The following is a 26,096-nucleotide window of genomic DNA, read 5'->3' on the forward strand; positions in this document are numbered from 1 at the left end:
GCGGAGATAAACAAGGGAGATTTCCGGGGCCCTCAGCCCTTTGGCCATCTCCCTGGCGCATCCCAGTGCAATGGTAGGGAATCCTCCCAAAGGAGAGAATGGATAAATATGTGTGCCGGGGGATGTAGGAACATGCACATGCAGGCGTGTGTGTGTGTGTGCGCGTGTGTAGAAGGGATGCCAAAAGATTTCCCGTCTCTCTTCTTGCTTCCCTGCTCTATTTGACCCCTCAATGGGCACTGCTGATACTGACATCATGTGGATGGTATCCATCTTTCCGGGTTCTTATTTAAGGGGAGAAGCATGGCCCTAACTCCGACCTTCCATGTGATGAAGAGCACAGGATTGGAAGCCAGGAGACCCGGATCCTTGTGCTGGCTCCATCTCACCTCAGTTTTCTCATCTGTGAAATGGGGTTTCATTTCTCTCATCTAGAAATTTCTAGAATTCGCTATTCTATGACCTTTCTTGTATCGAGGCGTCTTCAGGGAAGGAGAGCATATGTAATGAGGCTGATGGGAACTACCCAGGTGAGAGTGGAGTAGGAAGACTTGGGTTTGAACTGCATCTATGTGATCTAAAGCAACTTATCTCCTCTCCTTCCGTTTTCTCCTCTGTTACATGGGAATAATAAATTTATACTATGTCACAGGGTAGTTGTGAGTAAACTTTTGAAGATTCTAGAATATAAATTATAGTGAATGTTGTAGGATGGTCCTGGAAATGGGAATCGAAGGGAATAGCGCCTCTCCTGAGCTTTCAGTCTTGTGAAAACTGTACAATCATGGGGCAGCTAGGGGGCGCAGTGGTTAGAGCACCAGGCCCGAAGTCAGGAGGACCTGAGTTCAAATCCAGCCTCAGACACTTCACACTTCCTCGCTGTGTGACTCTGGGCAAGTCACTGAACCCCAATTACCTCAGAAACAAAACAAAACAACAACAACAAAAATAAAACAAAAAACTGCACGATCATTTTCTCCCTCACCTCCACTGCTTCCATAGGTTTCATAGTCCTTCTGTGTCCCTCCACATCCACATCAGATGCGGATTCTTTCCCGGAAGTGCAAGAAAGCCAAGTTGCTGCTTTGACATTCCCTCTTCATCTCTCCTCTCTGGGTCATACTTTTTCACTCCTAAGGCCACAGAAGCAGGGCAGTTTTTCTAGCCATGGCTGGGCAGCATCTGAAGCAAGGACAGAAAAGGCCAGCATAGACAAGGGATAATAGCAATGAGCATTTATGTCGTGCTTTATGATTAACAACACACTGGGTGTATATTATCTCATCCATGTACAAATAAAGAAACTGATGTTGAAGAAGATTCAGTAATTTACCCAGCTAGTAAATGTCTCGGGCAGAATTTGAATCAGGTTTTTCTGACTCCAAATTCAGAACCACTTTGCTGTTCAGTATCATCATACTCTGGGAGAGTGGAGCCTGACGCCTGGAACCTGCATCAGTTTTGATTCTCGAGGGTCTTCTTTGACCACTTTTTGGCACAGAAATGAAAGGTAGCGTCCCTTGGAGATTGCAGCTATTCCCCATGGAGGAGAGATGGGACTTTCTGGGCTAAGTGGAACAATTCTTGGCCAGGATTAACTTGGGCCCTTCCACAGACCCTCTTTAATCTCTGAACTTTCAAAATGTCCTTCCCATAATTCTGGCTTTTTATTTTTATTTTTATTTTGTCAATTCCTTCTTCCTTTCTTCTCTCCTCAATTCTTATTTTTTGCCTCATTCTGTTCCTCCACTTCCTCTTGTTTCTATTTACCTTCCTATTCTACCCATTCTTCTTTCTCTATGTATTATATTTTTCTCTTTCTCTGTCTTTATCTCTTGCCATATATCTGGCTTTTCTTTCTCCCTCCAAATTTTGATCTTTCTTTCCTTTCGCCCAATTTCTGTCTGTCCTTCTCCTAAGTCATTTTTACTTCCTTTTTTCTTCAACTATTTCTTTGTCCCAATTCCCATCTCCTAGAATGATTTTACTTAGTATTTATATGCTTATTTCTTTCTCTTTTATTTTTAAATCAACAAGCATTCATTTTCTTTTTTTAATTAAAGCTTTTTATTTTCAAAATATATACATGGATAGTTTTCGACATTCTTCCCTACAAAATCCTGTGTTCTAATTTTTTTCTCTCCCTTCCCCCCAGTCAGCAAGTGATCCAATACATATTAAACATGTGCAGTTCCTCTATACATATTTCCACAAATATCATGCTGCACAAAAAAAAAAATCAGATTAAAAAGAAACAAAATGAGAAAGAAAACAAAATGCAAGCAAACCACAATAAAAAGAGTGAAAATACTATGTTGTGATTCACATTCAGTTCCCACTGTCCTCTCTCTGGGTGCAGATGGCTTTCTTTATCACAAGATCATTGAAACTGGTCTGAATCACCTCAATGTTGACAAAGCTGTGTCCATCAGAACTGATCATTGCATAATCTTGCTAATGCCAAGTATAATGATATCCTGATTCTGCTCATTTCATTTAGCATCAGTTCATGTAAGTCTTTCCAGACCTCTCTGAAATCATCCTTTGCTCATTTCTTATAGAAAAATAACATTCCATAACATTCATATACCATAACTTGTTTAGTCATTCTCCAACTGATGGGCATCCACTCAATTTCCAGGTTCTTGCCACTACAAAAAGGGCTGCCACAAACATTTTTGCACATGTGGGTTCCTTTCCCTCCTTTATGATCTTTTAGGATACAAGCCCAGTAGAAACACTGATCAATGAAAGGGTATGTTCAGTTTAATAGCCCTCTTTGAGCATAGTTCTAAATCATTCTCCAGAATTTGTTGGATCAGTTCACAACTCCAACAATGTATCAGTGTCCCAGTTTTCCCACATCCCCTCCAACATTCATCATTATCTTTGCCTGTCATTTTAGGCAATCTAAGAGATTGCATTTCTCTGATTGATAATGATTTTAGAGCATCTTTTCGTATGACTAGAAATGGTTTTAATTTTTAAACTGAAAATTGTCTGTTAATATGCTTTGACTATTTATCATTTGGAGAGTGGCTTGAATGCTTATAAATTTGAGTCAATTATCTATATATTTTAGATATGAGGCCTTTATCAGAACCCTTGAATGTAATTTTCCCCCAGTTTATTGCTCTCCTTCTAATTTTGTCTGCATTTATTTTACTTGTACAAAACCTTTTAAACTTAATATCATCAAAATTATCCATTTCGCATCCAATAATGTACTCAGATTCTTCTTTGGCCACAAATTCCTTCCTTCTCCACAAAGCTGAGAGGTGAATTATTCTTTATTCTTCTAATTTGCTTATATCACTCTTTATGTCTAAATCATGAACCCATTTCAATCTTATCTTGTAGAGAGTTTTAGATGTAGGTCAATGCCTAGTTTCTGCCATACTAATTTCCAGTTTTCCCAGCAGTTTTTGTCAAATAGTGAGTTCTTATCCCCAAAGCTGGGGTCTTTGGGTTTATCAAACACTAAATTACTATAGTCATCAACTATTTTGTCCTGTGAACCTAACCTTTTCCATTGCTCGACTACTATTTCTTTGCCAGTACTAAATGGTTTTGATGACTGCTGACAAGCATTTATTGTCTCTCCTTTCCTTTCTCTATATATTATGAACAACAACAAAAAAAAAAAAGAAAAAAAAAAGAAATAACAAATCCCTTGTTACAAATGCACAAAACAAAGTGCTGTCTCACCTATGTCCCAAAATGTATGTTTCATTCTGCATTTGAATCCATCACTTCTGTCAGGAAGTCAATATCAGTCCTCTGGAATCATAGCTGTATTGATCAGAATTCTTAAAGTTTTTAAAATTATTTGTGTTTACAATATTGTTGAATTTGTACAAATTGTGTCTTGATTCTACTCACTATACTTTGCATCAGTTTGTGAAAGTCTTCCTAGGTTTTTCTGAAAACTGTCCCTTTCATCATTTCTAATGATAATTAATAATAAAAAATGATAGTTAATATTATGTATAATATAATAATAATAATAATAATATTCCATTATATTTATCTACCATGATTTGTTCTGTTATTCTCTGACTGGTGTCTCCTTATATTCCTCTCTTTCGCTTTCCCTCATTCCACTCCAATGTTGTCATTCACTTTTGTGTCAGACTTCAGTCCCCATTTGGGGTTTTCTTGGCAGAGATACTGGAGTGGGTTTGCCATTTCCTTCTCTAACTCATTTTACAGATGAGAAACTGAGGCAAACAAGGTTAAGAGACATGCCCAGGATCACACAGCTATTAGATTTCTGAGGTGAGATTTGAACTGAGAAAGATGAATCTTCTTAATTTCAGTTTTGGTATTTTATCCACTGTACCATCTAGCTGCCCATTCCAGGCTTTCACAGTACTAAAACTACTGAATCAAGTCTTTTCTACTTCTAAAATCATCAGCTTGATTTATCCAAGTTCACATAGCACTTGATGAGAGAAGCAGAACTAGAAGCCAGCTTCATTCTGATTGTTTTCCATCTAGAGAGATATTTCCCAATGGAGAAAAAGTAGGGGAATAAGAGTGGATTGGAGGGAAGGAGGCAAAATGAAGGGACAATGGAGAAGGCTGGAGAGCTCCCTGGAGCTTGGAAGAGCTTGGAGTTTGGGAGAGCAAACTTGGTGATGGGTGTTGGGAAAATTCACCAAGACCAAAGATGGGTGTGTCCCATCTGGGAGTGTCCCAAAAGAGAAAGATCAGAGTTGGGTGTTAGGAGTGGGAAGGCAGAGAGTTGGTTAGAGAAGGACAGCTGACTACCAGCCAGTGGAGGAATTTCAGCCTGGTGGCATAGCACAGGTAAGAAGCAAATAAAACTCTATTATAATTTTAACTTCCTTCCTGTTAGGGCAGCCCCTGATAACCAGTCATTCTACATTTCCCTAAAGTTGTCTCTCTTTTGTCTTAGCCTTAACGAAAGCTCTCCAGTCCTGGAATTATATTCAGGAGCCAGTAAAACCCCTCTAGAACAGTGTTCTCCTGTGTTGGAGATCAGCTATTCTTGGAGGGATAAAATTTGTGGAAGACTTTTAGGGCAGTGATGGTGAGAAGGGGAAGCCCTGGACAGGATTTGGGTGTGTACAGTGTGGGCTGTATGTATAGCAAAGCTGTTTCTTGAAGTCAGGATCTAGTAACAAGGTAATGAGAAGGCTGAGGTCAGAACCTGGAGACTTTGGGGAGGTTCCCAGGTAAACCACAGCTATAATGAAAGGCTCCTAGAAGAGTCAGAAGTTTGAGATTATTTAGCCTGAGGGAGGAAATTGAAGGATAAGACCATCTAATCTATTCCACTGTCTCTGAGTCAGGCTGTATCCAACCCAACAAAAGTATATGAAAACACCTCCTAGAAAGAAAGTACATTCAGGTCCAGTAAATTAAGAAAAATTTTCATTGCTAGTCAGTCATTATAATGGTATCATAGATTGAGAATTTAAATGTCTTCTATTACAGCTCCCAAATTGCACAGCTGAGGAAACTGAGGTAGATTGTGGATAAGTAAGTTGTTTAAACACAAGCATCAGAGGAAGAATTTGAACCCAGATCTTCTAATCTTGAATGCTTTTTTGCATTCCAATAAGTTCTTTGGAATTAGAGCAGTGGTTCTTGACTTTTCTAAGTCCATGAGTCATTTCAGCAATCTGGGGAAGCTTATCGAACCTTCTCAGAATCATGTTTTTAAATAATTCAAGGCAATTTTAAATTTCAGGTAGAAGTTAATAAAAATGAAGATATGTTATTTTTTCCCATTCTAGTTCATAGATCCCTTAAAATCTACCTATGGACCTGGAGTAAGAACTCCTGCTGAAAGTATCTTAAGATAGGGCAAAAGAAGCATGGTGGAAAGAAAAGTGTGTTAGGTTTGGAATCAGGAGCCCTGGGATGACATCCAGCCCAACATTTTTCTAGTTGTATGACTCTGGGCAGATCAGTTTATTCCTTTGAATTGCAGTTTCTTCATTTACCAAATGAGGCTAACCATCCTGGCAAAAGGCAGTTTGACATAACATATAGAAGATTGGCTTTAGGGTGAAGTTCAAATCTTCCCCCTGACTCGTACAAGTTGTGTGATCATGGGCAATAAGTTCTCCATGTCCCAGATAACTCTTTCAATCAATCAATCAAATTTTTATTAAGCATTTATAGTGTACCAAATACTTTTCCAGCCTGGGAGATACAAGTACATGAAATAATCTCTACTCATAAAAAACTTACTTTTTAGCTATTTGTCATTCAGTCTTGTCTGATTCTGTGACCATATTTGAGGTTTTCTTGGCAAAGATATTAGAGTGGTTTGCATTACCTTCTTCAGCTCATTTTACAGATGAGGAAACTGAGGCACTGAAAGTTAAGTGACTTGCCCAGTCACACAACTAGTAAATGTCTGAGGCCAGATTTGATCAAGTCTACTATCCTGTAATTACTGTGCCATCTAACTGCCCTGTTTTGAAGTAACTATAAAAATATGAATTGTTATTATAAGGAATCTTAGAGAACTATTTAATCTAAACTTCCATCCTATAGTACATTCTATTCTATCATCCTTGACAAAAGATCATCCAGCACCTGCTTAAACAGTTCTAATCAGAAAGTTAGTCAATCAACAAGCATTTATCAGGTCTTTATTATTTGCCTGGCACTATGCTAACTACTGGGGATAGAAAGACAAGTAAGACTAGTTCTTGCTCTCAGGGAGCTAACATTCTAATTGGGGAGAGAGGACACAACATATAAATAACTAGGTACACACAGGATAATTCAGAATAGAAAGGAGGTATCCTGAGAGGGTTTGGTATTTGAAGCTGGAAAGGTCTCTTGCAGAAGGTGGGATGTGAATGGAGTCTTGAAGGATTCCAGGAAAACTGAGACAGATGTGAGGGAGCAAAAAATTACAGTCCAAAGGTCCAGATTCAGGTTTTGGAGTACTGTATTTGAAGAGCTGCAAGTAGGCTAGGATTGTTGGGTTGTTGTCTATATAGTGTAGAATAAAGTGTAAGATTAGAAAGGAAAGAAAGAATCAGATAAGAAGAGCTTTAAATGTCAGACAGGGAAGTTTATATTGGATCCTGCAGGTCAAAGAGGATGACTGGGAACTCATGGAGGGATGGGGTAACATCTCTGCTTTTGAGAAGCTGTCTTGGAAACTGCATGGAGGATGGACTAAAATAGGGAGAGACTTGAGGCAAAGAAACTTTTAGTCCAAATGATAGATAATCATGTCCTCACCTATTTTTGTGACTGTGTGCGTGGAGAGAAAGGGACATATGGGGGGGATGTTAGATGATTATTTATATGCGGGGTGAGTGAGAATGAGGAGTCGAAGTTGATGCCAGTGTTGGGATCCTGGATGCCCAGAAGGATGGTGGCATCTTTGACAGAAATAAGGAAGCTAGGAAGAAGGGAGAATTAGGGGAGAAAGATAATGAGTCTAGTTTTGAAAATGCTGAATTTGAGATGTCCCAAAGGCAGCTACTTACTGATGTAGGACTGGAGCTCAAGAAAGACTAGGATTGAGTGGATAGAACTAGGGATTATTTTCATTAAGATAATAATTAAACCTATAGGCAATAATAAGAGCACCAAAGGGATGGTACCGAGAAGAGAAAGAGAAGAAAAAGAGAAGAAGGCTAGGTATGAAATAAAGAATGAGCAAAGGGAATGAGAAATAGGAACTAGGAATAGGTAAAAGGGTAATAGGAAGAACTGAATAAGAACGATTGGATAGATAAGAAAATATAGGGGGAAATAATATCATGAAAATCTTTAAAAATCCCTTTTTCTTTCCCTACCTATGCCCCCTCCCTCCTTTAATTCTCTCGTCTTTCCCTTTCTCTCACCACCTTCTTCCTTCCCTCCTTCCTTCCCTCCTTTCTTCCTTCCTTCTTTCCTTCCCTCTTTCCTTTCTTCCTTCTTTCTTTCCTTTCTTCCTTCTTCTTCCTTCCTTTCTTCTCTTTCTTTCCTTTCTTCCCTTCTTTCTCCCTTCCTCTTTCTCTTCTCCCTCCCTCCTTTTCCTCCCTTCCTTCCTTCCCTCCTTTTCCTCCTTTTCCTCCCTTCCTTCCTCCCTTCTTCTCTTCCTTCCTTCCTTCTCTCCCTTTCTCCCTTTTTTCTTTCTCTCCCTCCCTCCTTTCCTTCCTTCCTTCCTTCTCTCCCTCTTTTCCTCCCTCTTTCCCTTCCTCCCTCTTTCCCTTCCTTCCTTCCTTCCTTCCTTCCTTCCTTCCTTCCTTCCTTCCTTCCTTCCTTCCTTCCTTCCTTCCTTCCTTCCTGCCTTCTTTCCTTTCTTCCTTCCTCCTGATACTTTCCTTGCTTTGCTGTGCACCCTGCTCTTCTGCTAACTCAGCTCAAGATCACATTAGCCTTTTTGGTTGATGCATCACACTATTGACTTATATTGAGTCAACAAAAACTCCTTCCTCTTTTTGAGATGAACTGTTATTAAGCCCAGTTGATAACTAAATAATCACATACTTCTAACCTGAGGTCAGTCCATTTATTCCAGCTTTTTCATTACAGGTTTGATTCACCTGAAACTTTTCCAAGGTCAGACTCCTTAAAAAGTGAAGAACTCCTCTACCCCATAGGGATACAGCTGGTTTTTAGATAGCATTAAACTTACGGTGTACCTAGTACTGTATTTTAATAATTAAGGGAGTCATGATTTCATCAGTGGGGATCCCTTTTCCCTCTGTACCATCTTTCCTGTATTGCACTAGATAGTCTGATTAGTTACCCTGGTCCAGAGTGGTCATGGGCCTCTCTAAACTTTATTATGTCATAAATTTAGAGCTGAAAGGGGTCTTATAGTTCACCTGCCTCAACCTTCTCATTTTACAGATAATAGCAATAATAGTAGAAGAATGTCAAAATGACAATAATGACTGCCCCCTCCTCTAAAAAAAATAAGAAGGAAAAGAAAAAAGAGCAAAGTCATGAATAAAGGAGAATAGAAGAAAATTAAGAAGGAAGTGGTCAAGGAAGATAGTTTTAAAAGTAATATGTTGAATTTTTTAATATAAAAAAAAACAGGTGGTATAGAAAGAGATCCATGGTTTCATGGGTCTTTTTATGTTTTACTTTTTATAAAGAAATGTTTGGGGATTTTTAAAGTTTAGGTTTTAAGTTTAGGTTCAGAATTTAAAACAAATTAAAATAATAGCTAATATATTTGCATTTACATCTATCGATTGGTTGACTACTGGGCCTGGAATCAGGAAAATCCATATTTGTGAATTCAAATCTATTCTCAGACACTTAATAACTTTACGATCCTGTAAGTCACTTAAATCCTCTTTGCCTCAGTTTCCTCATATGTTAAATGAGTTGGAGAAGAAAATGGCAAATTACTCCAGTATCTTTGCCAAGAAGACGCCATATGGGGTCATGGAGAGTTCCACATAACTGAAAAACAACAATCATAAAAATGTTTCCATATCCTATTTGAGATAACAACCCTTGAAGTACATATTATCCCCATTTCATAGATTAGGAAATTGGTGCTAAGAGAGCTTAAGTGAACTCAAGACCTTTGATCTGGGCTAATTTCCAGAGCTCTTTCCACTGTGACGCATTCTAGGGAGGGCATCCCTCCTTTGTCCCTGACCTGGATGCCAGTATTGTTCTGAATCTTTTTCTGATTTTCTAAAAACTCCCAATTGTTCCCAAACTTCATGGAGTAGAAGGGAAAATTCATTGGATCTCTTATGAAAACTCCTCTCTCTCTCTCTTTCTCTCTCTCCCTCCTCCCCTCCCCTCCCTTTTCCTCCCTACATCCATCTCTCTCTCTCTCTCTCTTTCTCTCTCTCTCTATCCCTCTATATGTCTCTCTTTCTCACACACATACATACACTCACACAACTGGAAAATAATTTAATAATTTGTCATCAATTGATGTGCCCATCAGTTCTACAGTCTGAGGTTTGGGAGTAGGGGGTCAATTTTTGTTCACAAAACAGCAGACAATCCAGTAGTAGTCAAGTTGACAAGCCATCTTTTCAGTATCACACATGGGAAAGAAAAGAATCTGACTGGACACTGCTGTGGGTGGGGGGCAGAAGCAACCAAGGAAGTTGCTAGAACCTTGGGTGAAATGGTCTTCAAGTGGTGACAAGAAGAAAAAGTGAGGCAATACTTTCATCTTATTTTTATCCCCAGAATGTGTGGCAAATAGAGTTAAATAACTTGTTCAGTGTCACTCTATTAGCATGTATCTAAGATAGGATTTGAACTCTGTGCTACCTGGCTTCCACATATGGACAGGATAAATTGGAGAAAATTACTGAATTAAATTGATTGAATTGAAATAATGATCTAGTCCTTGTACTTAAGGGCCTCTCTGACTATTGTTTTGGATTATTTTATTTTTTAAAAATTCATTTTTTTTTTGAAATTTTGATTACCAAATTCTCTCCCTTCCTCTAGACTTTCTCCCACTCATTGAGAAGGCAAGCAATAAGGTAATCACTATACATATAAAGTCATATAAAACATATTTCCATATTAGCTGTGTTGCAAAAAATAAAGTGAAAAAGTATGCTTCAATCTGCACTCAGTGTTAATCTCTCTCTCTTTGGAAGTGGATAGCATTTTTCATCATAAGTCCTATACAACTGTCTTGAATCATTGGATTGAACAGTCTTTCATGGTTAATCATCCTTACAATATTGCTGTTACTGTGTACAATGTTCTCCTGATTTTGCTCACTTCACTTTGCATCAGTTCAAAAAAGTCTTACCAGGTACAAGGAGTTTTCTGAGATACCCAGCAGCTCTCTGAGAGAACTCCATCTGGAGATGCATGTTCAGAAGACCCTCTTGTTCTCGGGATCTTATAGCCCTTCTTTTAAATGTTTTTCTTCTTCTACATATGACATTCTTTCCTTTCCCAAAATGTCTGTGGCTGCCATGGCCCCTTCTCCTCATGATACAGCAGAGTTAGAGCACAGTGTAGTATTTTGTCTCTTTTCTAATGCTATCTCTAAGATTTTCTAGCTTTGTTATCACATGTAACACAGCTGGCTCTGGACCAGCTTCCTGGCTTCCCTGGATGACCTTCAAGCTTTTAAACTTTCAGAATCTTACTTCTCCCCTATTTTCAAGCTATTTGTACCTTATCTCTGCTAAGGTCTGCAGTGAAGGATTTGGGAATCACAAAGGGTCATAGGATTACAGATTTAAAGCTTAAAAGGACCTCAGAGGGCAGCTAGGTGACCCAGTAGATAGAATGTGGAGTCAGGAAGACTCATTTTCCTGAGTTCATATCCAGCCTTAGACTCTTACTAGTTGTGTGACTTTGGGCAAGTCACTTAACCTTGTTTGCCTTAGTTTCCTCATCAGGAGAAGGAAATGACAAACCATTCCAGGATCTTTGCAAGAAAACCTCCGATGGGGTTATGAATCACAGTGTAAGTGGTTGATTAGATTGGAACCAATAGCCTCTAACTCCAAAACCAACATTCTTTCTGTCTTATGGTTCTGCCTATCAAGATTTAGAAGAAGAAGAGAATTTAAACACAACACGGTACATTGGGAAATCTAGATTACTGGGGTTCAAATCTTGTCTTTATCATTTGCCACTTTTGCGGCCCAGGACAATTCATTTACAGTCTCTGGGCCATAGTTTTCTTATCTATAAAATGAGGATGTTGGATTGGATGACCTTGAAGTTTTCTTCTAGTTCCAAATCTAAGATCCAAAAATTTTCTTATCTCTCAAGAGAGGAAATTGAGTCCTAGAGAGAGGCTGGGTAACTGCCTAGCACCATACATTGAGAAAGGTGTCCTGTGGTGAACGCCTTCCTCCAAAAACAAAACCATTTTGTAGCACATTCTGTTTTCTAAAGTGACATTTATTGAAAACATTCTCCCCTTCAACAACCTTGAGAGATAAGTAGGAGCTGATGGCGTTTGGCCCATTTTATGAGAGTGAACTCAAGTGATTTGTCCAAAGTCATGCAGCAAGTTAGTAAAAGAGCTCAAGCCAGACCTTGGGTCGTGTGTGTGTGTGTGTGTGTGTGTGTGTGTGTGTGTGTGTGTGAAATGTCCAGAGATGGACATCTCTGTCTCTGTGTCTCTGTGACTCTGTCTCTCTCTTTCTCTGTGTCTTTATCTTTTCTGTCTCTGTCTCTCTGTCTCTGTCTGTATCTCTGTGACTCTGTCTCTCTCTTTCTCTGTGTCTTTATCTCTTCTGTCTTTGTCTCTCTGTCTCTTTCTGTCTCTGTCTCTCTATTTCTCTGTCTTTATCTCTTTCTGTCTCTGTCTGTGTGTCTCTCTCTGTGTCTTTATCTCTCTCTCTGTCTCTTTCTGTCTCTGTCTCTGTGTCTCTGTCTCTCTCTTTCTCTGTGTCTTTATCTCTTTCTGTCTCTGTCTCTCTCTGTCTCTTTCTTTCTCTGTGTCTTTATCTCTCTCTCTGTCTCTGTGTCTCTCTCTGTGACTTTGTCTCTCTCTTTCTCTGTGTCTTTTTCTCTTTCTGTCTCTGTCTCTCTGTCTCTGTCTGTGTCTCTCTCTGTGACTCTGTCTATTTCTTTCTCTGTGTCTTTATTTCCTTCTGTCTCTGTCTCTCTCTGTCTCTCTGTCTCTTTCTCTGTGTCTTTATCTCTTTCTGTCTCTGTCTCTCTGTCTCAGTCTGTGTTTCTCTCTGTGACTGTCTCTCTATTTATTTCTCTGTGTCTTTATCTTTTCTGTCTCTGTCTCTCTGTCTCTCTGTCTCTTTTCTCTCTGTGTCTTTTTCTCTTTCTGTCTCTGTCTCTCTGTCTCTGTCTGTGTTTCTCTCTGTGACTGTCTCTCTATTTATTTCTCTGTGTCTTTATCTCTTCTGTCTCTGTCTCTCTCTGTCTCTCTGTCTCTTTCTCTGTGTCTTCATCTCTTCTGTCTCTATCTCTCTGTCTCTGTGTCTCTGTGACTGTCTCTCTATTTCTCTGTGTCTTTATCTCTTTCTGTCTCTCTCTCTCTCTGTCTCTATTTATTTCTCTGTGTCTTTATCTTTTCTGTCTCTGTCTCCCTCTGTCTCTCTATCTCTTTCTTTCTCTGTGTCTTTATCTCTTTCTGTCTCTGTCTCTCTGTCTCTGTGTCTCTGTGACTGTCTCTCTATTTATTTCTCTGTGTCTTTATCTCTTCTGTCTCTGTCTCTGTCTCTTTGTCTCTCTCTGTGTCTTCATCTCTTCTGTCTCTATCTCTCTGTCTCTGTTTATGTCTCTGTGACTGTCTCTCTATTTCTCTGTCTTTATCTCTTTCTGTCTCTCTCTCTGTGTCTCTCTGTTTCTTTCTCTGTGTCTTTATCTCTTTCTGTCTCTGTCTCTCTCTGTCTCTTTCTGTCTCTGTCTCTGTCTCTGTCTCTCTCTTTCTCTGTGTCTTTATCTCTTCTGTCTTTGTCTCTCTGTCTCTTTCTTTCTCTGTGTCTTTATCTCTTCTGTCTCTGTCTCTCTCTGTCTCTTTCTTTCTCTGTGTCTTTATCTCTCTCTCTGTCTCTGTCTGTGTCTCTCTCTGTGACTTTGTCTCTCTCTTTCTCTGTGTCTTTTTCTCTTTCTGTCTCTGTCTCTCTCTGTCTCTTTCTTTCTCTGTGTCTTTATCTCTCTCTCTGTCTCTGTCTGTGTCTCTCTCTGTGACTTTGTCTCTCTCTTTCTCTGTGTCTTTTTCTCTTTCTGTCTGTGTCTCTCTGTCTCTGTCTGTGTCTCTCTCTGTGACTCTGTCTATTTCTTTCTCTGTGTCTTTATCTCCTTCTGTCTCTGTCTCTCTCTGTCTCTCTGTCTCTTTCTCTGTATCTTTATCTCTTTCTGTCTCTGTCTCTCTGTCTCTGTCTGTGTTTCTCTCTGTGACTGTCTCTCTATTTATTTCTCTGTGTCTTTATCTCTTCTGTCTCTGTCTCTCTCTGTCTCTCTGTCTCTTTCTGTCTCTGTCTTTATCTCTTTCTGTCTCTGTCTCTCTGTCTCTGTCTGTGTTTCTCTCTGTGACTGTCTCTCTATTTATTTCTCTGTGTCTTTATCTCTTCTGTCTCTGTCTCTCTCTGTCTCTCTGTCTCTTTCTCTGTGTCTTCATCTCTTCTGTCTCTATCTCTCTGTCTCTGTGTCTCTGTGACTGTCTCTCTATTTCTCTGTGTCTTTATCTCTTTCTGTCTCTCTCTCTCTCTGTCTCTATTTATTTCTCTGTGTCTTTATCTTTTCTGTCTCTGTCTCCCTCTGTCTCTCTATCTCTTTCTTTCTCTGTGTCTTTATCTCTTTCTGTCTCTGTCTCTCTGTCTCTGTGTCTCTGTGACTGTCTCTCTATTTATTTCTCTGTGTCTTTATCTCTTCTGTCTCTGTCTCTGTCTCTTTGTCTCTCTCTGTGTCTTCATCTCTTCTGTCTCTATCTCTCTGTCTCTGTCTATGTCTCTGTGACTGTCTCTCTATTTCTCTGTCTTTATCTCTTTCTGTCTCTCTCTCTCTGTCTCTCTGTTTCTTTCTCTGTGTCTTTATCTCTTTCTGTCTCTCTCTCTGTGTCTCTGTCTGTGTCTCTATGATTGTCTCTCTATTTATTTCTCTGTGTCTTTATTTCTTCTGTCTCTGTCTCCTTCTGTCTCTCTATCTCTTTCTTTCTCTGTGTCTTTATCTCTTTCTCTCTCTGTCTCTGTCTGTGTCTCTGTGACTGTCTCTCTATTTCTCTGTGTCTTTATCTCTTTCTGTCTCTGTCTTTATCTCTGTGTCTCTATCTGTTCCTCTGTCTTTCTGTCCCTGTCTGTGTGTCTGTCTCTCTCTTTCTCTCTGTCTTTGCCTCTCTCAGGTCTGTCAGCCCTGTTCTCCTCTGAAGAAAGATTTCTTTTCTTAGTTTTGGCTAGGCCTAAGATAAGTGTCAGTTTAGTGAAAGGTGGGGAGTTCAAGCTCATGCTAGAAGAGAGAAGGGGTAGAGTCTCAGTTCTGGAAGGGACTGTTGAGGTGACATGATGCAGTGGGAGGAAGGATGTTTCCCTCACAGCCCTGTGCCCTGGCTGTGTTCCTGATGGAGTCATAGACTAATTATCTATGTCACCTGAGAGAAGCCACAATCTCTCTAAGCTTTCATTTCCTCCTCTATAAGTGTTTGTGACTCTGTGCTTATGTCACATACTGTAGGAAGCTCAGTTAAAAGAGGAAGGTAGGTAAAAAAAGGACTCCAAAAGGGAAGGGGACACGGCTGTATCTTTACTTGGTATTATGGGAGACATAGCTTTAAAAGAGCCCATATCTCAGAACTACCAGGATGGGACCCCCCTTCTTACTTAGATGCATACTAGTGGTACACGTAATAGTACTAGTGGTGCGATCCTGGGCAAGCCACTTAACCCTTTTGCCTCAGTTTCCTCATTTGTAAAATGAACTAGAAAAGGAAATGGCAAATCAGTGAAGTATCCTTGCCAAGAGACCCCAAATGGGATTATAAAGAGTCAGATATGATTGAGATGACTGAACCACAAAAATAATAGCAGTAACTACAACTAGCATTTGCATAATACCTTTATAAAGTTGGCAGAACATTTTATGGGTTTTAACTCATTTTCTCCTCATAACAAGTCTGAGAAGTAGGGGTTATTATTATCCTAATTTTAGAAATGAGGAAACTGAAGTAGGCAGAGATTAAGTGACTTGCTGAGGTCACACAGTCAATCATCAATCTTTAAGGCCTATATCTGAATCAAGGCAGTACCTAAATCAATTTCTAGCTCCAGGTCCAGAGGGGCCCAGGGTCACAGAACCAAACGAGTTGCAGAACAAAAGTATCATAACTTAAGCTTTGTGTCTAGTTTGGGGCCTCACATTTTAAGAACATTGACAATTGGAGGCCATTTAGTAGAGTTACTAGAAATCATGTGCTGAGTGCTGCTTCTTAAAGGAACTGAGAATGTTTAACTTGGAGAAGAGAAGGCTTAGGAAAAACCTGGGAGCTGTCTTTAAATATTTGGAGGGCTGTCATTTGGAAAAGGGAGAAATCTTGTTTTCTTTATATCCAGAGGGCATGATTTCTAGAGTCAAGTAACAGTGGGTGGAAGTCAGAGAAGCAAGTTTTATCTAGATGTCAAGACAATCTCCAATTGGAATAATTTGCCTCTAGGGATAATAGATATCTTTTAAGTTGAAACTGGAAAAATCACTTGGGACAGGAGAGAAAGATTCCTATTCAAGTTCAAGTTAGATGAGATTTTACAACTGAACAAACTGAGGCCCAAGTTCTCACCATGAATCAAGGAAAGATGTGGGCCTCCCAACTCTTAAGACAGTGCTTTTGACCAATTATGTCATTATTTTTTCTGACCACTAGGAAAGAAATAGTTCCTAAAAAGAGTTCTTCTAAAGCTCCATTCTTACCACAAGAGACACATGAATGGTTGGTGGTGGAAGGGTATGAGCAGAGCTCTCTGATTATAGCAATGAGGAATTACCCTGGAAAGAACATAGGCCTGGGTTTGGGTCCTGCCCCTGCCGTGGGCCAGCTGTGTGACTTTGGCAAGGCTATTTCTAGGTCTCAGTGTCTTCATCTGTAAAATGGAAGAACTGGAGTGAGTGTTGTTCTGAGAAGCTTTCCAGTTATTATCTCCTGTGGCTCTATGCCGGTCAGTGTTTTTCTGGTACTCCCTCGTCAGACACAGGCTGGATTTTTAGATCTTTCTCTATTACCTCGTGGTCTCTCCTTCTAACCACATCTGGTGACTAGATCATGTGTTTGCGGGTCTCATTCTCATCTGCCTATTTGTATACACTGTCATCTGTTTACAGGGAAAGGTTCAAGAATCCCAGGATCAGACAGACTTTGCTGGCCATCACACGCAGACAGATTAGGTGATTATCTCAGGGTGTGATTTGAGAGTTATAATGCTTCGATTCGACCCCACCCTCACCTACTCAACTGGCTACAATCTCATTTTTCAACCAGACCTTCATTCTTTTGTTGTGGGGTGAGTGAAATGGTGGAAAGAGCCCTGAATTACAAGGTCACAGACAGATTCTAACGAAGGGATCTAACTGACTGCATCTTTACTGCAGGCAAGCAGTCAGTAAACATTCATCAAGCACCGACTACACGCCAGGCACTGGATTAAGTGCTAGGGATACAAAGAAGGGCAAAAAATGGTTACTGCTCTTGAGAAACTCACAATCTAATGGAAGAGATGAGATTCAAACAAGCTATAGATGGGATAAAAAGGAGCATCAAGTGATAGAAGGGACTAAGGAGATTATCTTGTTCCTAGCTTATTAAACCCATGTGGGATTTCATAATTGAATGTAGGGATCACAAAATTGTGATTTATTATCAGTAAATGTTTGATTTATATATTTATTTTATATTTTTAAAAATCCTGTATACCTGAAGTCATAAAAAAAAGGGGTAACAAGTGAAAAAAGTTTAAGAAACCCTGATCTAGTCCAACATTCTTATTTTACAAATAAGGAAGTTGAGGCCCAGGAATGACTTACATAAGATTACATAGCTGGTATAATACTTATCAGAGATAGCCAGGTAGAAATTAGCAGAGGCAGAATTTGAATCCAGATCTTTTGAGTCTCAAGCCTTTTTCCTCCATTCCATATTGGGTTACAAACCTTGAGATCTGGGTTTTAGTCTTCTTTTTGTCACTAGTATCAAACTTTACCTTTCTGGGTCTCACCTGCATGATGAGAATCATAATTCTTGCTCTCCTTACTTCAAAGGACTGCCCAAACAATTAATCAGCAAGCATTTATTTTTTATATTCCTCAATACATTTTTCTCCAATTTTCCCCCCAATTTTCCCCAATTTTTCCCCAATACATTTTCCCCAATATTTTCCCCAATACATGCAAAAACAGTTTTCAATATTCATCTTTGCAAAATCTTGTTTCAATTTTTTTTCTTCTTCTCTCCTTTTTGCCTCTCCAAGACAGCAAACAATCCAATATAGGTTAAACATATGCAATTCTTCTAAGCATATTTCCATATTTATCATGCTGAACAAGAAAAATCAGATCAAAAAGGAAAAAACACAAGGAAAAAAAAGAAACAAGCAAACAAACAGTTACCACCAAAAAAAGGTGAAAATACTATGCTTTGATCCACATTTTGTCTCTATGATTTACTCTCTGGATATGGATGGCACTTTCCATCACGTCTCTTGGAATCACAGCAAGCATTTATTAAGGGATGGAAATACAAAAATAAAAATGAAATGGTTCTCAAGGAGCTTACACATACTATAGAGAGAATAATATATAAATATAGGTATATAAAAATATATAATACGAATATGTGATTTTTTTTTAAGGAGAAAGAGAGTAGTTATTCATATCGTGAGAGAATCAATAAAGGCTTCATGTAGAAGATAGTGAATAAATTGAGCCTGGGAAAAAACTAGGGATATTAAGAAGTGAGATGCAAAGAAGGGCCAATGGAAGATGAAAAGTATGAGGGAAAGTAAGATGGTCCATAGGCTAGACTATAGAGTAAAGAAAGTGGTGTAACATGTAATGAGGTTGCAAAGGTAGGATGGGACCAAGGATTTCAAAGGCTTTAAATGTTAAACAGTGAAATTTATATTTGTCTTAGAGGTAATAGAGAACAACTGGATTTTATCACGTAGGGGAGAGACATGGTCAAACTTAGGAAAATCATTTTGAAAGCTTATGTGGAGAGTGGATTGGAGCAATTTTAAGGCTGTTGTACTAGTTCAGGTTAGAGGTGACAAGGGACAGGACTAGAATGCTGGCCATGTGGATTTAGGGAGAAGCGAACACATGGGAGAAATGTTGTGAAGATAGAAATGATAAGATATTAGCAAATGATTGAGAGAAGGACTATGGTGTCATTGATAAGAGAAATGACTAGGAATCAGGAAGACCTGACTTCAAATCCCTCCTCAGATAATTAATGTGTGACATCAGACAAGTGACTAATTTCTTTCAACCTCAGTTTTCTCTTATGTAGAATGGGGATGTTATTAATATAAATCTCATAGGATTGTTGAGAAAGCAAATGAGTCATTGCAAATGTTAATTGGTATATAAATGTTAGGTGGTATTATTATTATTTGTAGTGAGTAAGAGTGGCCATAAGTTTTGAATTTGGGTCCCTAGAAGAATGATGGTACACTTTGATAGATAGAGGGGATGCAGAGTTAAGGGGCACAGTAGATAGCATGCCAGGCCTGGAGTCAGAAAGACTCATCTTCCCAAGTTCAGTCTGGCTTTAGAAACTTCCTCACTGTGTAACCTTGGGAAAGTCACTTCACCATGTTTGCCTCAGTTTCCTCATCTGTAAAATGAGCTGGAGAAGGAAATGCCAAACCACTTTAGTATATGCCAAGAAAACCCCAAATGGGCTCACAGAGAGAGTCAGATACAACTGAAAAATGGCAACAACAATGTTGAGGGAAGATGCTAAGTTGCTTTTGGATGTGTTGAAGAAGTTTCAGATGATAGCATTTATGTTTGAAATGTACCCTAGGGAGAAATAGAGAGAGCTGGATATGCAGATCTAGGAGTCATCAGCATAGAGAAGATAATTAAACCCACTGGGGCTTATAAGGTCACCAAGTGAGAGAGTGAGAAAAGACAAGAAAACTCATGACAAGAATCTTGGAGTTACACCTACAATTAGGGAATCAGCAAAGCAGACTGAGAAGTGGACAAGCCGGTAAGAAGAAGACAGAAGAGAGCTGTCAGTAAATAGAGGAGGTATCCTGGGAAAGAGGGCAATCAGCAGTGTCAAAAGCTGCAGAGGGGAGGGACAGTCCTGAAGTCAGGAGGACCTGAGTTCAAATTTGACCTCAGACACTTAACACTTCCTAGCTGTGTGACCCTGGGCAAGTCACTTAACCCCAACTGCAAATCCCCCCCCCAAAAAAAAAAGCTGCAAAGAGGTCATGATTGATAGATGATTGGGAGGCAGCTGGGTGACAGGAGGACCTTAATTCAAATCAGACACTTACCAGCAGAGTGAGACCTTTGAAAAGAGCAACTTCAGTTGTTTTGAAAATCAAATGAGATAATAGATGTGGAGGAACTTTATTTGGCTGTACAGAGAGAAATATAATATTTCAAAAATTCTTCTTAACCATTTATACCTTTTTGTGACTGAATTTATCAGATCCTTTCCTGGGAAGATATTAGAAGTATCCCAGAGCTTGCTGTCCTTGGTTCTGCTGCTTGGGAACATGTAGAATTCTCTTAGGTTAGGAAGGGCAGAAAATCACACGGGCCTGGGCATCCCCTTGTTCCCAGATGGAGTGCAGTTCTCTTAAGGTCCTCATTAGTCAGTGCTTTGTGGCAGAAGGAGAGGGCAGTTTGGCAACTGAGCAGAGAAGCAGCAGAACCAACAGCAGTACGGTGTGATGAAAAGGCATTTTATTCTGAGTCAAAGGATTTGGATCTCGGCTACCTCTGATCTTAGCCAAGTCATTTCTATTTTCTGAGTCTTATTTTCTCTGAAAAAATGAGTGATGTGAATTAGATGAGCTCTGGGGGTCCTTCTAGCTCCAAATTCTGCAATCCCATAAGCTTCTTGGCTGGACCACAAGCCTCATTCTCTGAGGCCTAGTTTTCCTGCCTTTCTAGTCGGTTTGCTCTGGAGTTCCTGGAGGAAGGACAGTGATGAGCTTTCTCTATGTGTTTAGAGGCTGGCGGAGGATCTGTTGGGGGTGGGGGAGGAGTCACAATCTCTGTCCTGCAGAAACTTGCAGGCTAAATTGGACAGCAGTGATGCAGACAGACGATCAAGGGCAGACCAACGCAGAGACAGCTGAGCAAGTCCCGGCTGATCTGCTGGCCAGAGGAAGGCAGATGAACATTTTGTAAGAGAAGAGTCAGGTCTGGTGGTCCCTGCCTAGGGGAGAGGGAAGGAGTGGGGAGTTTGGCATCTGTGCCCATCATTGTTTTTGCTAGGGGCAACCATGTTGTAGCTGAAAGGAGCAAGGAGGAATTGAGCCTCTGACAGGGGAAGGCATGGGGGGGATAGGGCCATCTGTACCCTGAGGGATCCCAACAAATTCCATTCAACAAGTAAGTATGAATTTCCTTCTGGGCAGCTATGTATTGAGCTAGGCAAGGGGGACCAGAGATGGATAATGATGTAATCTCTACCTCCACGACTTCACAACTCTAACAAGATGACAACATATCCATAGAAAAAGCAGAATTCAAGCTAGATTGCAAGAGGAACACTGTTACTACTAGATCCAGTGTTACTACCCCAAATGAGAAGATTTCACTTTCAGGAAGGATAGTGGTGATCAGGAAAGACTGTAAGGAAGAATGGGTTAATATTTTAAAGAGAAAAGAAACATTTGGATAGGCAGAGTCCAGGAGAGAATGCACTGGCTTTTCTGCAGAGGCTTATGGACTGTGGTACAGGGAAAACAGGGCTTTATTGCAAAGGAGGGAGGTGGGGAGCCACAGGGCGGTGCTGCCTCTTAGCACTTTGCTGGGGCAGGCAGAGAGACTCTTGCCTTGGGATACCAAAAACAGGGATGGGGGAGGGAGGCTATCCACCAACTGGCCAAGATTTACTGAGCACATAGGGTATGTCTGGAACTATGAAGGTGAGCAAAATGGGGGCAAAGAGGATGATAGAGTAGAAAGAAACTAGCTCTATCTACTTCTTACATACCTGTCTGACCTGTCTGACCTGGAACAAATCACTTTCCTATGGTGGTCCTCAATTTCCCTCTCTAAAATGAGGGGGAGAACTAGAAGGCTCTCTGTAGCCTAAAAATTTACTGCCATTTGTCTAGCTCAAGTCACCTACGGTGTCTCATCATACCTTTTGTAATTGCCTTTTAATTTATACATCGCTTGAATTACTCTGAATTAAGATTTCATCAGTGGAGAGTTGTGTGAAGTTGCCTCCTCTCTGATGGGCATTCTCCTTTGCTGCAATGAGGGGAAGGGCAGTGCAAAGAAAAAGCATTTGCAGAGTTTTTGAGTTTCTGAGGTTAGGTGGTGTTGATAAAGGTGGCAAGATTCAGAGTCTTCTTTTGGATGAATTAACCTAAAATATTGGTGATGCAGTGGATAGAGACTCATCTTCCTGAATTCAAATCTGAGTTCAGACCCTTACTAGCTGGATAACTCTGGACAAGTCAATTAATCTCTGTCTTAGTTTCCTCATTTATAAAGAGCTAGAAGGAAATGGAAGATTTTTTCTAAGAAAACCCCAAATGGAGTCACAAAGAGTCAGACATGCCTAAAGTACCTGAACTACAACGAAATCAGCACCAGCTTGTGGGTGCATCCCAGGAGGGATCCTATCCTCCCTCTGCAAAATGGGAGCATTGAGATTTAATGCCCCACTCCTCCAGGGCTTTAAGATAGGGGAATTGCCTGAGACATGCTTTAGTGCTATTTTACCCAAAAAGACCCTTATAGGGACTCATTTTTTGAATTTTAGGCCAAGTTTGTGCCTGGTTTGCAGAGGTAATGGAAAACAGAAATGGAAAATAATAATAGAAAATGCAAAAATCAGAATAGAAATCAAGAAACTTAGGTTCTTAAGTTTGCTAATGATAAGTTTGTCTTAGGCAAATCATTTAATTTCCCTGAAACTCAGTTTTTTTTATCTGTAAAATAGGGAGATTGGAATGGATAAAGATTTCTAAGGTTCTCTTATGACTCAAAAGTTTATGCACAGCTGAGTTCTCAGCCAGGACCTTGAAGCTGTAAGCAGAGGTAGCCATTGGGAGTAGGGTGGATGGGGAGATCTGACTTCAACATCTCCCTTTTATGATTTATTGATCATTCTTTTCTCCCCTGTCTTTCAGTACATGATCAAAGGTTTGTCCCTGGCTGCAGCCCAGTCCCCAGCCCCAGCTCCCAAGCCTGGGCACCATGTCTGGCTCCTATGATGAGACCACACCTTCCATGGAGGAGATCACAGACAGCTTCTGGGAGGTGAGCTTTCCCCCGTCTCCCCCCAACCCTACCTCCCACAATGCTATTTCCTCCCAAATTCCACTTCTACTTCTGCCTGGAGTTCCACAGCAGGGGCCACAATCTGGGGGGCTCTAGTCTATGGGACCAGTGCCCAACTCCCTCCTGTCCCGCTTGACAGCAGATATTTCAGAATCACTCAAGCCTGGATTTCCTCATTACTCTGCCTGAGTATTATTTTTCCATCTTCCCTACCCACCCAGTCCTCCATCTATCCTTACTTCTTCCCTGCCCTCCACAACCCTTTTGCAGAATTAATTTGGCATATTGCAGCCACAAGAGGGAGCAAGGCTACAGTTTCAGAGAATCTCCATCTACTCTCGTGCCTCCCCGAGACCCCTCACAACCCACCAACCCAAATCAAACCTTTGTCAGCTATTTTCTGTCTCTCATACCTTCCACCCTCTCTTCCTCCTCTTCTAGAACTTAATGTCTAATTTAGATGCCCTCCTCATCTGTTTAAATGCCCTCTGCAGGGTGGGCTGCCTTTTTTGAGGAATAGGGAAGGGAGTGATTATCAAGATCCTTATTTATTGAGTAACTTAAAGGAGTAATGGACATAGAGGTGGATGGAGCACCAGGCTTGGAGTCAGGCAATTCCAGTGGACCTCAGCAAGTCACTTACTAGCGAGTGACCTCACCCTGTTTGCCTCAGCTTCCTTTTCTGCAAAATAAAGTGGAGAAAGAAATGGCAAACTGCTCCAGTATTTTGCCAAGAAAACCCCAAATGGGGTCACAAAGAGTCAGATAAGATTAAAAACAATTAAACTATAACAACCCCCCAGAGCAGTAATACTTGACGAAACTATGCCACAGGACTGTTGTGAGGGAAGAGCTTTGTAAATGTGAAAACATTGTAGGAATGAATGGCGATGATGATGATGATGGTAGTAATGATGATGATGGTGATGAGAATGAGGAAAATGCTAGTGGTGATGATGATGTGGGGAGAAGCAAATTACTTAACCTCTTAGTATCTTAGGTAACTCTCCAAGAGCACATGTTGCAGGAAAGTTCCTGGGAGTTTCCTAAATTAATGAAATCACAGGTCTAAGTCCTATCCTCTATTACAGAGTAATTAACAAGAGGCAAATAGAGCTTTTCTTAAATTTTATGGGGTAGGGTTCAGGATTGCTCTTTTAGTTTCTATTTCTTTGCTTCTAATGCCTTAATTCTAATTTTCTAACTCCCTGGTTCCTTTACTTCCTGTTCCTTATGCCATCCTTACTAGCTGTTTTACTTTGGCCAAATTACCGTCTCTGAGCTTCAATCGGCACTTCTGTAAAATGGTGAAATTAATGCTCTCATTATTTGCCTCACCAAGTGTGTGTGAGAAATCATTCTATAAACTTAAAGGTGTTATATTTGTGTGAGCTATCCTACCTTTCATTCTTCTTTCTATGTGTTTTTTTAATCTTTCTACTACCCTCTTCCCTCATTTCTGTCCCATCCTCAAGCCTGCTTTTTTGTGGCTCTATTTTTCTTCATCTCTCTTTTTCCATCTCTTTCCATTTAGAGGACATATTGATTGGCCTTTTCCTGCTTCTCTCTTCTCAACCTTTTTCCTGCCCCTCCTCTCACCTGCTTGGGACTCATCCACTTCCCTTCCCTCTGGGTTTGCTAGATAGTGGGAAATAGAGGAGCCAGGATATGGATAAACAGGAATGTGGAGACTGAATGGTTTCTGCTGGGTCTCCTGCATAAGTAGTCCCAGACCTTCCTTACTCAGTTCAGGTACTTGTTGGATACCAGGGGATACAACTGGGGATGGGAGTTTGTTGGAAGGCTCTTAAAATTGTTATAATTATGCTTATTTGGAGGTGGGCAGTTTGGCTCTTGTTCTTGGAGGATGGGTTAGAGAAAACCAATCTTGATTGGTATGACCCACTTGAGAGGCAACAACAGCCAGAGTAGCCATAGAGTGGGGCTGTCTAATTGTCTCTGGGGTTCCTCCAGGTGGGAAACTACAAGCGGACTGTGAAGCGGATTGATGATGGCCACAGGCTCTGCAATGACCTCATGAGCTGCCTTCATGAGCGGGCGAAGATCGAGAAGGCCTATGCCCAGCAGCTCACAGACTGGGCCAAGCGCTGGCGCCAGCTCCTTGAGAAAGGTGCCCTCTCCCACATACCAACCTACCCCCAAATTGGCAAACAACAGTTATGGCCCTCTCCTACCCCTGCTACTCCCTGGGGACTTCTGAGCCCCCACTCCCAGGACCAAGGGAGGAGCATAAGCTGGAGGTCTAACCCTGCCCCACACCCCATCCTTCTTCCTGGGGATAAAATGATTGTGGTCCCTCTAGTTGCAGGAGGCTGTGCTTGAGAAGGAGAGGGAGATCATGGGAGGGAGCCTACACCAAGGAACCTCCTGTCCCATCCTGGTCCCTCCCTGACCTCAGATACATTTTAGTTATTCAATCATTCAACAAGAGTGGTAGGGAGGAAAGAGCCCTAGGTTTAGGGTCAGAGGGCCTTGGGCCAAATACCAGCTCTGCTTCTTACTTTCGAAGTGACTTTGGTAAGTTATTTTTCTCTCTGTCCAATTTTCCCTTTTGTAAAATGAAAGATGAAGCATAAGTTCTCTTTCATCTCTAGATCATATGACTTTGTAAGGCTTTATTAGGCTTGTCCCATTACCTCTCTGATCCTCAGTTTTCTCAGCTGTAACCATACTTAGATGGGCAGCTTTCTGGGATTATATGTCTGTATTCTGCACATATAGGAAAGCACTCTGTAAACATTAAAGCATTATGGAAATTGGAACTATTATTATTACTTAGCACCAACTATGTGCCCAGGCCTGTGCTAGGCATGGAGAGGTAGTACCTCACCTCACCAAGTCTGAGGACATCATTGAAAAGAGACTGGCCATGCTGAATGTAAAGGGTAAAGGGAGCCAAAAAGCACCTTCTGCTGAGGGTGAGATGGAAGAGCTCAAGGAACTGCTTCCAGAAATTAAAGATTTCTTCATTGTTGCCATACAGAAGTACCAGGAATGAAAGTGGAGGGTACCATTATTTATGAAGCAACTATTATGGGCCAATCACTTTGCAAAGATTATTTCATTATTTTACAACAACCTTGGGAGGTGGGTGCTTATTCCTTAATTCCTAAGTTTATTGCCTTAAGGAATAGACAAGAAGAAAGTCTTTAACATCCGCATTAGGAGAAAGTCTTTTGAGTGAAGTCCTT

At 40.6% G+C, this 26,096-nt stretch overlaps 1 protein-coding gene across 3 annotated transcripts in view; it reads left to right on the forward strand.

The window, feature by feature from the left end:
* The window catches only part of PACSIN1 (protein kinase C and casein kinase substrate in neurons 1), a 105,915-nt gene that overhangs the window by 67,588 nt on the left and 12,231 nt on the right, over positions 1-26,096 (forward strand). For 2 of the 3 annotated variants that reach the window (XM_051996432.1, XM_051996433.1), the window contains 2 exons: positions 22,734-22,863; positions 24,859-25,015. In XM_051996432.1, coding sequence (XP_051852392.1) covers positions 22,801-22,863; positions 24,859-25,015 — 220 coding nt within the window. In that variant the 5' untranslated portion in view covers positions 22,734-22,800. Of the gene's footprint in view, positions 1-16,880; positions 16,902-22,733; positions 22,864-24,858; positions 25,016-26,096 lie in introns of those variants that run through there. The other variant, XM_051996434.1, reaches the window with a different exon arrangement.

Source organism: Antechinus flavipes, chromosome 4 (genome assembly GCF_016432865.1).
Source record: "Antechinus flavipes isolate AdamAnt ecotype Samford, QLD, Australia chromosome 4, AdamAnt_v2, whole genome shotgun sequence".
In the NCBI taxonomy this organism is placed as follows: domain Eukaryota; kingdom Metazoa; phylum Chordata; class Mammalia; order Dasyuromorphia; family Dasyuridae; genus Antechinus; species Antechinus flavipes.